We start from the raw sequence: 13,532 nt of genomic DNA, 5'->3' as shown, positions 1-13,532 counted from the left end.
AACGTAAAGCAATTCGCTTGAAGTTGAACTGTTTTAATTCTTTACAAACTTTAATATGTACATTTAAAAAATTATTTTAAAGAAATATTTTCTTTTATCTAATTATCATATTTCTAATAATAACAAATTTACATAATTCTACATCATTTCCTTTTTATCCATTAAATAATTATAACAAATAACAGCTAAATATTATATCAATTTATTTTGAGCGGAAATAACAATTTCAAAGAAATCGAGTAATGTTTTTATTTGCCGAGATTTTAGACCGTCGAATAAACTTGGGAAATCTTAAAATAAAGATGAGAAAATTTCCCGATTTTAAGACACAATATCAGTATACTCTTTCCCATATGGGCGTACAGTAAAACGACACTAAAAAAAAAGCTCTTTTGTTAATTGGTCGCTCAAAACCAAAGGATGGGGAGATTTCCGGGAACTTGCGAGACGCAGCTTGTCCCGTGGGATATCAAGGAAATTCTACGGATCGGAAGTCTTTCAAATATTTAGCAGCAATATCCAATTTCTCCTTCTGTATCCCCACAATTCTTCATAGTTGATTTACTGAGGCCATCGTTCGACTAAAGGCCATTATCGATCGATTTTGAATTATACATCTTTAATTAGAAAAATTGTACACCTTTAATTAGAAAATTGCAAAACTCTTGTATAATATTGCAAAACATTGTACAATGATAATAAAGTTAATCACCTTATTTAAACAGGCAGCAATAACATACTTCTAATTAAATAAAGAAAATTAGATAGCCATGTTTAGAACTTATATGAGCTGATAGATGTTTAGAACTTTTAAGAATTCTGGAGTTACATAATAGTTTTTCTTTTGTACCTTTATTTCAATCAGCACCTGTCAACGCAACTAAGAAAGTTAAGACGTGGTGCACGAATAACTCTTTGGTAAGTTGTTGATTTCGTCAACGGATAATTTCAGTGTGCGGGAAAATTGCGGATATTAGCGACACATAGTGGCTCGTCAATTTGGAAATGACAAGGCGGTCGGCCGCGTGGACACTGCCAAATGGAACTTCTAAATGGATAAGATATAAGAGTTAACACTCGAGCGAAAGAAGGAATTAGGTGTCTGATGTATGACCCACCGTCATCTACCCGTTCGCTTCCGATGAAGCATGCGCCCCGTAAATGATGGCGACATTTTCTTTAGATCTTTCTTGAGAAACATGATAAATCCAATGGAGTCGCGAGAATGAAGAGTGTTCTCATTAAAATATAAAACTTATTGTTAATACGCCAAGAAAACGAAAAAGCTTTTCGCGTATAATATGCGGATTATTGTATTCTCATGCTGGTTTAATCTAGACTTTTGTTGTAAACGTAAAAGGTCTCGAAAATTAATATCATCGCCAAATCATAATTGCGAGATCGATAAACCGCCCTTCGAGGGGCATTCCCTTCGCGCGAAGTTTGCAGATTCGATCTTCGCAACATCGACACGAGCAAACGCACAAGTTAGGGAAGTAGAAGTGGATGGCAGGGTGATGCATGTCCCGTGTACCAAGGGGCGAGGGGATGGCACGGAAAACGTGATCCTGTGACTGATCCGTGAAAGCGTGAAAGGGTTTCCACTCCTTTTTCCACCCCTTTATCCACTCTACGAGAACACGGGAGTGTCGCGAGGCGACGATCAATCACTCCATGCCACAGCACCGACGCACACCTCCCTTCCTACCTAACTGACATCACCCTCAACCGTCACCCACTTCACCACCCCCCGGTTAGGATATTCACATAAAGGATTTTTACTGAAACCGATGATGTTCCTTGAACTAAATGCGTGTTCCATGCGATATCTCTACATTACTCGTGCATTATTTAAATAAACAGAGAAAATGAGAAAAATTTTCGTTATTACATCAATGATACTTTGGTAATTATTAATGTGCCAAGATATTACACCAAAATTATATTCTCTCAGAAGACAATTTTTTTGTCTATTACTCATTCCGAATGATATATTCATTTTTAACAAAACAGAAATACGCCTCAAAGAAAATGTTTGATGTTCACTATAGCTTTTCTTCAAAAATATCGGTGAGTGTAAAAAAGAAAAAAAGAGAAAAGGAAGAAGAAAAGAAGGAAGGAAGGAAGGAAGACTCATGCGAGAAAGAGAAAAAGGGCGGCGAGTGAGTGGCGATTAAGGATCGTAGGGAAGCGAGCACGCACTGGAAATCGTAGGTCAAGATATCCAATGCCGCTTTTACGGGCCATGTCCGTGTCGGGAGATACTAAAACTAATGTATTCATGAGATAATTATTTCTTGCATTCATTACGGGGCTGTAAAGTTTTTATTGGACTCTGGTCGGGCTGGCAAAGCGCGAGGTACCTTTACAAAGTTAGAGATGACTTGCTCTCTCGGTCGCCTCTTTCTTCTATTTCATGCAGGCCCGTTTACGGCACATTTAAGGACAGTTCTTAGCCCCGAATCGTGCCGATAACCTCCGAAACTCAAACAAGCTAGGGATATCTGGAATGCTAAAAGCATTCTTCAGTAATGTTTAACGACTCAAGTAATATTTCGACGACTGCAATGTGCATCGAAAGAAATACAGGCTGCTTCGTTCTTATATTTTATGCACATTGCTGGCTGATTTTGAAGAATCATAATGATTTCGTACGCAGATATCATAAGACGTATGGAGAATTTATTTATTACATTAAACATTAAGAGTATGTTTATCATTAATCAAGAAGTTTTGAGAACATTTAAAAAGTTGATATTAAAAAATTAGCATTGTCAACTTATATGAATTTTATATGTAAGAGATAATAATTCTGCTCCATAAACTATATATATTTCACGAAGAAAATTTTATATTTAATATCTTTAATATTTTTTTCTAGATGTTTAATTTTAAATACACATTATCATGCAATAAATTCATTATAAGAATTTCTTTGTCAGCGCAAGCTTCACTCATTATTTTGGTTGTCTATAGAGTCTCTATTTTTACGAGGCACAAAGGCAAACAGCCCGTATAATAAAACGTTTCTCGCACGCGGATGATACAGCGGTTCTCTCTCTTAAAACGTGGGGATATTAATGCCGCGCGAAGGAGTGATTAATTGGAAGCGCGGCGCCGCATAGGAATATCGACGACAGTACACTTCGTCGGAATGGAGAACCTTATTCGCCTTTGTACATCCGCCAATTATATCTCTTTAATTAGAGTCACTTCCGCGCAACACCCTCTCAGACATTAAATAAAAAGATGCTCGTTAAAATCTTTTTTCATCCGCGACCCGACGTTTTTTCTGTCCCGTTTTAAATATGCAAGTTTAATGGCTATTCAAAGAGTTTGGTTGGAAATTATTCCGCGCTCCGGGATCTACTTTATTAAGGTATCTTTACAGTTACTCTCTTTTTATTCCTTCCGTCTTCTTTATTATCAAGATAGATATTTTTTCTGCATATAATTTCGATACGTCGCGTCACTCAAATATTTAATGATTGTAGTTATAACATCGTATATTTCGATGATATCGTATTGTCATGAAATTAAATGTAGTCAGTGTCATAAGAGTATTGTTAGTAGTTTACTGAAAAAATCGAATGTATTAAAAGTTAAAATTTTATTTTAAAACTACATTATAAGTATTATTATAAAATGCATTTTCTTTACAATTAGTATAGCCACCATATCAAATAAATGCATTTTAGTAAATGTTATTTATATGATTATTTTTATTAACTATAATTTTAATTTTTTTTCATTATTATACTTGATTTCTTTCGGAGAATTGTTGACGCTCTTGTGCCACTGACTATATATTATAATCTTAAAATATATAATATTATATAACACGTGTATAATCTTATATATTTGTTATTTTTGAAAATTTAGATTTCATCTTTAAGTGTTTGTTCGCAATGTGTGTAATTTTTTTCAAGCATATAAGACAAAAAATTACGCAACATAAAAAATGAAAAAAATATTTGACATTATAACTTTGCAAACATTCTTTAGATATTCTTTGAACTTCCTTCTTTTGGATTTCCGCATTGCTTGAAAGTTTCCAAAGAACCCCACTTAAAATTTCGATTCGATTCAACCTATGTGCCAGTCGAGAATTTTTCTCTTGTACTGATACTCTTTTATATTATAGAACTAAGAAAAAAAAGTAACATGGGTAGGTAGAGACTGTCCCAGAAGGACATAAGGCACCGGTGGAATATTAACAAGTTTGGAAGATAGGATATTCCTTTCTATACTGCTTTTGCTGAGTGGGAAAAATATATCAATTTCTCTGTCGCATAAAAATGTGCTTATACGTTGCACACGAGGAATAGAAAATATTCTATGGATTTTTCTATATCCCAGCGCTAACACAATTACAAAATATGCCGTTCATGGAACAAGAGAAGAAGGACAAAGAGAGATGGAAGTGGAATTTTCTTTCCGCTTTCCACATTTCTCTAATTACTATAAAATTCTAGATATTAATTGTTCTACTATGTATTATAATTTTTCATTGTACTACATTAATTTTAATGTTTTTCAAATCTTTTTTCTACTATACAAAAATCAATACGTAAATGAACGATATTTCGAAAGAGATCAAGTTTTTTGTGCGAAAAATCGAATGATCCTTAAAGAATAGAGATTTAAGAATCGACATAAAAGGACAAATACTTTCGATGTGCAAGGGAGGCAGAATTCGAAAGAATAGAGTTGACGATGTGAAAATGATGAAGACCGGAACCGGAAATGAAGTTCGTCGTTGTACATTACCCTAACGCCGTTAGTGGAAAAAGCGTAAATGCATGATCAATTTACAATACAGTTTACATGACAATTTTTCTAATAATAATTTATGTATTCGTTGTTTAATTTTACGTAATAAAAATAAAGAAAAGATTTTATCTTAAAGATTTATAAAGAATCAATTTTATAAAACACTTATACACATGCTTGTATGCTAAATTAAGTTTGATTCTCTGGTAATATAAAAATATAATTTTAGATAAAAATAAAATAGAAGAATTTTTTAAATTTATTTAAATTGCTGATAAATCTCTATTTTCCAAAAAATTGTTCGCAAATCGAATGTATATCTTAACATGCACTTCTCTCGCAAGTCATGTTACTTACCGGAGGGATGAGGGGAGAACGAAGAAATCGGATTTTCTCAACGCGAGAAACGTTAAACGGAAGAACGATCGATGACATGGGCGCAAACGTCGAGACATGAGATTTTCGCACGTGTTCACAGGCCTGTCTGTGCGATTCTCGTAATCCTGCGCCGCCCACGCTCGAGCTTTCGCTTCTCCCTGTAAAAAGGAGAGCGGAATTGAAATCGGCTTTTCGAAATTGCGCACCGTCCCGTAAACATCCCCAGGGAAAAAGAAATGCAAACACGCCTATGCTGAATGCGTGGACTTATCAAAGAAGAAGGGAGATAACAAAAGTGCAAAATTTGGGATTGAGAGAGATGCGCCGTTATTCTTAGGATCGAAACTCGTATCTAAATCCAAGGTAAATCCAAGAGAAGCATTAGGAAGCTTTAAGTTCAAATAAACGAACCGTTTGTGTACGATTGATGAAATATGGGGAAAAGATAAGATTTCTTTGATCGAAAAGAATAAACTATAAAACATTAAGATACGGTTTAAAAGTAACTACATCGATGTGGTTCTATTTTTGATTGCTATTTTTGACAAAAATAGGAGTTAATTATATATAAATAATAACAAACATATAATAATTTATATTATATTTTATTTTTATTTTATTTTATTATGTTTATTATTTTAAAATGTTTCATTGTTTTGGAGAAAATTATGAGAAATTATGTTCAATATGTGCGATAAATACATAAAAAACTTAAAATTCTCTAATTATTACTAATTATTTTTGTTTTTAAAAATTCATAAATTAAAAAATCAAATATAATATATAAAATGTATAAAAATTTATAAAATATCGTGAAATTTTAAATTTACCGTGTTATTTTAAATTTGTTAAAATATTATATTAAATATGTTACAATAAATTAGCTTTATCCTAACAATTATTGATAATTGAATTGACTATCCGCAGAAATTGTACAATTATTTCAAAAAACATTTCATAAAGTTACTGGTCACGTCATCTATGTAATTATAAGGTAATTATAATTATGCCTGCTGAAATGAACATTGAAATACATGAGTAGGAAATCAATTGTAACGCCATCGTGCGGACATGATTTGAAACATGTATCTTATAAGTACAAATCGATTTTTTCAAAAATGTTACAATCAGAAATAAAGTGATGAAGGCTATTCTTATTCTTATTCAAAAAAATATTATTTTGCAATAAAATTTAAAAAACAATTGACAAAGATAATTTTTATGATCGTACATTAAGTAACATATGATTCTATGAATGACATGCAAACATCAAATATAAATGCAAATATAAAAAATAAAAATAAATTGACTTACCTTCTAATCATGGAGAGAGAGAGAGAGAAAGAGAGAGAGAGAGAGAGAGAGAGAGAAAACGAGAGAGAGATACATATACTTATAGAGTAATATAAAAATAGATAATATATTATATTTATTCCGAAGATTTATAGTTTATATAATCTATATTATATAAAATCAATTAAAACAAAATAATGAAAATTATATATATGTTTACATTATAAACCTACTAAAAAAACATCGAAAAATTTCTATTTGAAAATACCAATCACACTTCTTTTACATGTTCTTTCACTCTTAAACTCCATAAAACTAATTTTCCTTTTTCCTTAAGCTTGTATGGAAAGCAAGGGAATGTAAGCTCCACCCATTTCTTACTCCCAATAAAGATAAAAAGATGTAAATTTAAAATATTGTAAATATTATATCCCCTTTAATTTATATTTATTACAAAAATATTTATATAATAAAAAAATATTTTATTACGTTACATGTAAGTTATGTAGATATTACAAATTTATTATTTACTATTTTTTAAATAATTCTTATAAAGAATTATTTGTACAAAATTATTGTTTTATCTTTAATTTTTTTGACAATCTCTTCATAACATTTTTCTTTATAAATAGTATACAACGCTCTAGTATACATTTTTTTGGGATTGAGCACATGAAAGGGGTGATTATTTTTTTCATTCAAGGGATGAAAAGGGGGAAGGGTTGAAAGGATTGAGAGGGATAGAAATTTTTCTCACTAGTATTTCAATATTTCATTGTGTGTGAACTGTTTCAACAGTATTTCAGTAGATAGTAAGCAATAATTTTAATAATGCAATTTTAAAAAGTTAGTTGAGCAGTATGAAGATAACGTTTAATATCTGCCAAATTATATATTTAAAATTATTTTAAATTATATCAGAACCGTTTATGAAAGAAGTGTACTGAAAAATACAAAGCATGTATCTCTAAAGTTACACATGTATTTATTTCTGTAGATAAAGATTAGTCATATTTAAATGTAAATATTATAGAAAATTGTGATCTATTTTTAGAAAACTAAAAGTAATTTCTAAATACACATATAAAGCATATAATACATATATATAAGTGTACAAAAAATAAAATAGAACTAAGTATTGTTTTTTTATAAAAGCAGTTTCCAAATTTTTCACAAGTACAAATAATTCTTGATATATAATACGTACACTTGAAATTATTACACACTTTCAAAGCTACCACTGGTTCACATAATCCTGGCATCCTGACAATAGTTTGATACCAAACACACTGCGAAGTAGATTTGACAACAGCCTGTGCCAAACTGAGCTACCCTTTCCATGCAGAGTAGTCTGCGGGGTAGATCCAATACTATCCTACCCAATCACAAGCGGCTCCCAACCAACCCCCAGGAGTTTCTCTTCCGTAAGAAACGTTGGAGAGGGACAGCGAGCAGCAGTCTCTGGGATACCGAGCATGCTCGGACGGAGCAGTCGAAGTCCCATGTATCGTATCCTATCAATATAGACAGAAAACAGAAGAAAAATTGACCAATTTAATATTTATGCAGTAAAGATGATAGATGTCTTATTAGTATCTAACTTACTTGTGTTATTGGTGTGCCTTAACTTAAATTATATGAAGACACCTATATACTATGCTTATAATACTTAATTAAATGCAAAACATGAATATTTTAATGTACACAAGTTGCAAATTGTTGAAGGAACGCAGTCAATATTTCTGCTGCTGCAGCACCCTTTTTTAGCAGCTACCCCTTTTTATGGAGAAAGGGGTTGCTATACCCCTTTCAAAGGGGTTAAAATATAAAAGAAGGGGGACTATGTAATATGGCATTAGGAAGATCTTTTATCAAAGGACCAAATGGTAAATTGAATAATGGCAGTCAGAAAGTATGCTACTTTTTTACTATCTTTTTTTTTTATAATCACGAACTATTGACACTTTCATATTCAAATCTTTAAATTATTAAAACTCATTCTTCAATTACAAAAAATATAATTTATTTTGGCACAAATATTTGTTATATAACACATATGTGATAAATCATATTAAACGATGTTTAAATATGATGAGTAATCGCAAAATCGATAAAAAATATTTTTCTACATTACACTTTCTCTATAACCTAATAGATTTGATTATTTCCTTCTTTTATTAGGAAATGCTTGATGAAAATGAAAAAAATAATGTTTTACATTTAATCTTAAATAATATGATTTATATTTCTTTTTGTTAAAAATTTTGTTCATCGATTAAACAACAAGATTTTTATTAAACTAATCTCACAGCGTGGTTAGGTTAGGTTAGGATTAAAGTTTCAACTGTTTCAAGCAGAGACATTCTTTATCCACAGAGCACTAGTCAGAAATATGATCGAGTTTCATGAGTTCACCACAGTTTGCGACACAAGATTTGTTCCTTGTTATTCGAACTTTTTTTATGTTTTCCACCTTTTCTCCTTTTCTCTCTGATGCTTAATTATATATCCTATTTCACTATAAGTGCAGAAAGTATAATATAGTGCCGCTACAAAGAATTATAAAAAATGAAAGAGTAGCCATATAGTAAAGTAATAATAGTCAATAGTAGTGTGTCACGATGTTTGTAATTTTATTATAACTTGTTCATTTCTTACATGTCTTAGATATTACAAATTGAATAAATATCACTGAAAAATGACGCTATATCACTTCGGAAATTGTTTGGCATTAGTATATGTACCATACTATTTAACTTACAAATATTCTGGCTTGTAAGTATTATATTTTCGTTTCTAACCTAATTTTCAAATGGACATATAGTAAGGGAAAATATTTCCAGGTCGGAGTACGGTGCCTTCTGGAAATGCAATCAAGCTGGTGGTATTTACATATTCACGCAGCTCGTAAAAATGCTAGCACTTGCAACATTTTTTCCAACCGCTGACAATGTGGGAGAAGAGGGTTTTGATATCTTTGGAGTATATATTATTAGATATTTTTCCTTTACAATTAATTAATAATTATTAAAATTTAGTGTGTTCAAGCTAACAAAGCAGCTAGCCTGTTCGCCAAGCAATTAAACGTGATTGATTCTTATCTTTAGTGAACAAATTAATAATAAATTTGTCATCAAGTTAACATCAAGTTCCTATGCTATATCATCATAATCAGGTAGCAAATGAGCAATCTGATGACTCGACTGGAACAAACATGTTTTGCGTCGATATGGGTATTGCATCATCTATATAATTTTTTTTAAGTTTCTGAGGAAATTTGTCAAATGTATTTTGCATATTCATATGTCTTAATTTCACAATTTTACTTCTCTGTGACTATCCTGTGGAAGATTGGAAGCATCTATATCCGGGTAGTAAAGTTTTTTCGAAAACAGACTTGCAAAATCTTGCTATAAATTTCGTTAAGAAGAAGACAAACAAAATATGATTTATCAAATGATATCGACAAAATGTTAGCACATATATAACAAAATCTGTTGACATAATTTAATAGCAAATTGACAGCAAAAAGCGAACAAGATCTATCATTTTTATTTAAGTTGATCTTTCATTATATTTACCATGAGATGGATACTTTTTATAAAAAAACACCTAAAAGTCCTATATAAGAAGATAAGTTAACTAGTCTCCTGGAGAGATTCTTTCAAAGTATGATTTTTGGGTGCAAATTTTGCTAGTAAAATATGAATTTATTCACACAGATTACATCAATAGATTTTATATATATTTATCACCAAATTGCTGATATTGAATATAACAGAATTTATATCAAATTCGGTGCTTTTTTGTCAACAATATTTGTACCAAACATTTAACCAAATTTTTTTTTAACAGACTTTGTTGACTGGATATTTATAAATACAATCAATCACTCGGCAAGCAGGCTAACAGCTTTGTTCAGCTTTGCATATGGTCATTCTGTCACATTAACTTTATATTATCTAAAAATAAAAAACACCCCTAATTTATTCTTGCTTTCATAAAAAGCTTTGCTTTCCTTTTATAAATAGAAAATACATTTTAGGAATTTTTAAAGTCATCTATTGATCTGGCAGACTTGGTAGGAATTTTATTGGTACTAAATAGTATACCTGGCAAAGGGCATGCCAAGGTATTAACTGCTGGTATAGGATGGGCAGGAGCTGAAGTACTGCTTACAAGATTTTTGTTGCTCTGGGTTGGAGCGCGTGGTGCTGAGTTTGATTGGAAATACATTCAAAAGAGTCTTGAATCAAATATCAATTTGGTAAAAATTTATAATTTATACTTTATGATGAGAAATTGACATATATGCAAAAAAACTTAGATTTGTGATTTATTTATTAACAGGTGCAACACATAACGACCGCAACATTGGTTTGGTTATGGTCTAGACATGATTTACGGCGTGGTTTAGTTCCTATAGTAGTTGGTATGCTTGTACTTACAGTATATAGGCCACTCATGCTAGACTTTCTTTCATCTCTTTTGTTAGCTGGTCCATGGTCAACACTTATTATTAAGGCGATCACTACCTTTTTCATCGGTGCAACAACGTTGCATATTTACGCAGGTCTTGCGCATTCAATTGGAATTTTCTGAAATTCATGAATTTATTTATGTACATATTTATTGTAATGTACGATTGCATTAATCGTGTCTCCCATTTTTTAATAATACCATAATTGTACATTACGTAATAAATGCTGCTGTTGTTGCATTATACTCTTTTATCTTTATAATTTTATGTTCTAAATTTCACACATAATTTCACACATAATTTGAAAGTACCTTACATCAAATATTATATTCAGCAATAATCTTGCGAGCAATAACCTGTGTAGTGTATTATATGGAAGAAAAGAAAAGATTTTTTAAAACTGATATTATATTTTTTTAAATAAGAAATTTTTTTAAGAAGGTAAAAATACCAAAAAATATATAATAGATTTTTCTAGATACGATAATACTATGCAAAATACTTTTGCATCAGTGCATGTTACATGACTTTTGGTCATGTCACTGGACACTGATTTTTTTAATTCAGAATATACAGTATGAATATTTTTACTCAATTTTTTAAATAAGAAATATAAATAAATTTAAAATATAGAAATGATTATTTTTGAATTCTCTAAATTTTATTAATAAAGCACTTATAATTTTTTTCTTATGATAGACCTGTTACTTTGATTCATATCTTTGTTTTATGAATATTCTTTTGAGAACAATGGCCGAATGCGATCTCTCATTTTAGCTTTTATTCTAGAGGCTCCGCTCTATTACAGTTAATGGACGTTAGTGATTGCAGGTCTGTATATACATAAATATTTGTGGTGACAATCATTTTAGAATAGAGTTTGCTAATAACAAATCTTAATTCAAAACTAAGGCAACAGGAATAATCTTTCTTTTTCTTTTGAATATAAATCTTTTTGCAACAAATTAAACCCTATTGATTAATTGTATGTTAAAATACACAATGAAAATTAATCAAAGAAATTGTAGATGAAACATATTTGTAATTATTGTATATATATATAATTTATTATTAAAATATTCTATACTGTACTGAGTTATAAAGAAAATTTTTTGAAAAATAAATAATTTATTAATTTTGCTAATTCTTGAAAATGTATAAATTGTAAAAGCAGAGTATTTCCCCAGCTTAATATGTTAATATTTGATCTGAAAGAGAGTTACACATTGGAATTTCCATTCTATCTACTCATTGGGAAATGTATTTATACATCTGCTAAAAATATAGAATATTCCTTGTTTTAATAACGTATGTAAATGGCGGATTCAATAAATCAATGATTCATAAAATCAACTTTCCTTAAGTGTACATTTATATATGAATATGTCAAGTCCGTATTTTTTTAAATATATAATTTAAGAATCTGCTCAGGGACATAACATATCTGTCTACAGACCTGAGCTCTCTTTTATTTCACAGCACGTTGACAATGCTGGAATTCAAATTGATCATTGACTAATATATATTACGTACATTATATCAATAAACTCTCGTGAGGTGAAGGTTAACGAGAATGTAAGGGGTTTGTATAGCACAAATGAAAGTGAGACTTTTTATATAACGTCATTTTGTTTAGTATGTTTCTATGCCAATATATATTTTATGCCAATATATAGAACGAATATACATTATTTTCATTATATTATTCTTTTTCTGTATAAATAAAATATTCTTTCTATTTTTTTTTAAATATGACGAACTTTGTGGGATAATTTTTCTATAATTAAAAATTGTATTTATACGTAAAAAAATCCAATATTGTCGATTTCTACAACATGTTAACGAATAATCTGTCTTTACATTACAAAACAAGCTGATACTTTGCAGTTTTATAAATTTGTTTTGTCAAGTAATCATGACCTCTATCACGTAACTGAAAAGAATTTATCACGTGTAGATACAAGTTTGATGTACTTTCCCCTTATCATCTCATAAACTATGTGACGTTTATTTACGTAGGTGTAACGAAAAAAATTTAATGCCACGGGCGTCATCTGCATTTACGAGTTTCTTATTGTAAACAAGACATATAGGTATTTATTTGTTAATTTTCAAAAAATTTAGAGTTATAAAATTTTACGAAAAATATATATTGTCCCTCCTTTAATTTTAATATAAAATTTTATAATAAAAACTTATGTACTAAAAAACATGATATTCATAAAACATGATAAAAATACGAAATTCAAATACGAATTTATAATGTTGAACAGTTATTAATTATTAAGCAAACAAACAATTTATCTTATTTCCTTAAATATAATATTTTTAAATTATTTATTATATTTTGTAATTAAATTTTTTATATACTTTGGCATATTTATTTATAGCTTTATTTGCAAATAATGCCTAATATTGCAAATGATTATTCTATTACTTCATACAATTTTTTAATTAATTATTCATGAGAATATTTTATTACAAAAAGCGATGTGTTTTTACACGTGTATACATGCATAGATATTTCAGAGTTCTAATATTAATTCATAATACATACGTAAAGGATTTTCTTGGTAAGAGTCATTTTTCTTCAGTTAACGGTTATTTT

General features: G+C 29.9%; 2 protein-coding genes across 4 annotated transcripts in view; one reads left to right on the top strand and one right to left on the bottom strand.

Annotated features, from left to right (window-relative positions):
- Window positions 1-8,986, bottom strand: part of LOC105148639 (uncharacterized) — a 66,503-nt gene extending 57,517 nt beyond the window's left edge. For all 3 annotated transcript variants that reach the window (XM_087413614.1, XM_087413615.1, XM_087413616.1), the window contains exons 1-3: window positions 8,050-8,986; window positions 7,652-7,958; window positions 5,131-5,309 (exon numbers count right to left, since the gene is read on the bottom strand). In XM_087413614.1, coding sequence (XP_087269740.1) covers window positions 5,131-5,309; window positions 7,652-7,706 — 234 coding nt within the window. In that variant the 5' untranslated portion in view covers window positions 7,707-7,958; window positions 8,050-8,986. The remainder of the gene's footprint in view (window positions 1-5,130; window positions 5,310-7,651; window positions 7,959-8,049) is intronic.
- A 15-nt stretch (window positions 8,987-9,001) lies between these two features.
- LOC105148637 (BOS complex subunit TMEM147) lies at window positions 9,002-11,169 on the top strand. The gene is made up of 4 exons (XM_011060465.2): window positions 9,002-9,219; window positions 9,288-9,426; window positions 10,490-10,711; window positions 10,795-11,169. Exons 1-4 carry the CDS (start codon window positions 9,143-9,145, stop codon window positions 11,044-11,046), a joined length of 690 nt encoding a protein of 229 aa, XP_011058767.1. The 5' UTR covers window positions 9,002-9,142; the 3' UTR covers window positions 11,047-11,169.
- The last annotated feature ends 2,363 nt before the right edge of the window (window positions 11,170-13,532 follow it).

Source organism: Acromyrmex echinatior, chromosome 14, assembly GCF_024713525.1.
Source record: "Acromyrmex echinatior isolate Ae372 chromosome 14, ASM2471352v2, whole genome shotgun sequence".
Lineage (NCBI taxonomy): Eukaryota > Metazoa > Arthropoda > Insecta > Hymenoptera > Formicidae > Acromyrmex > Acromyrmex echinatior.
This window is presented reverse-complemented; position numbering and strand designations above follow the sequence as displayed.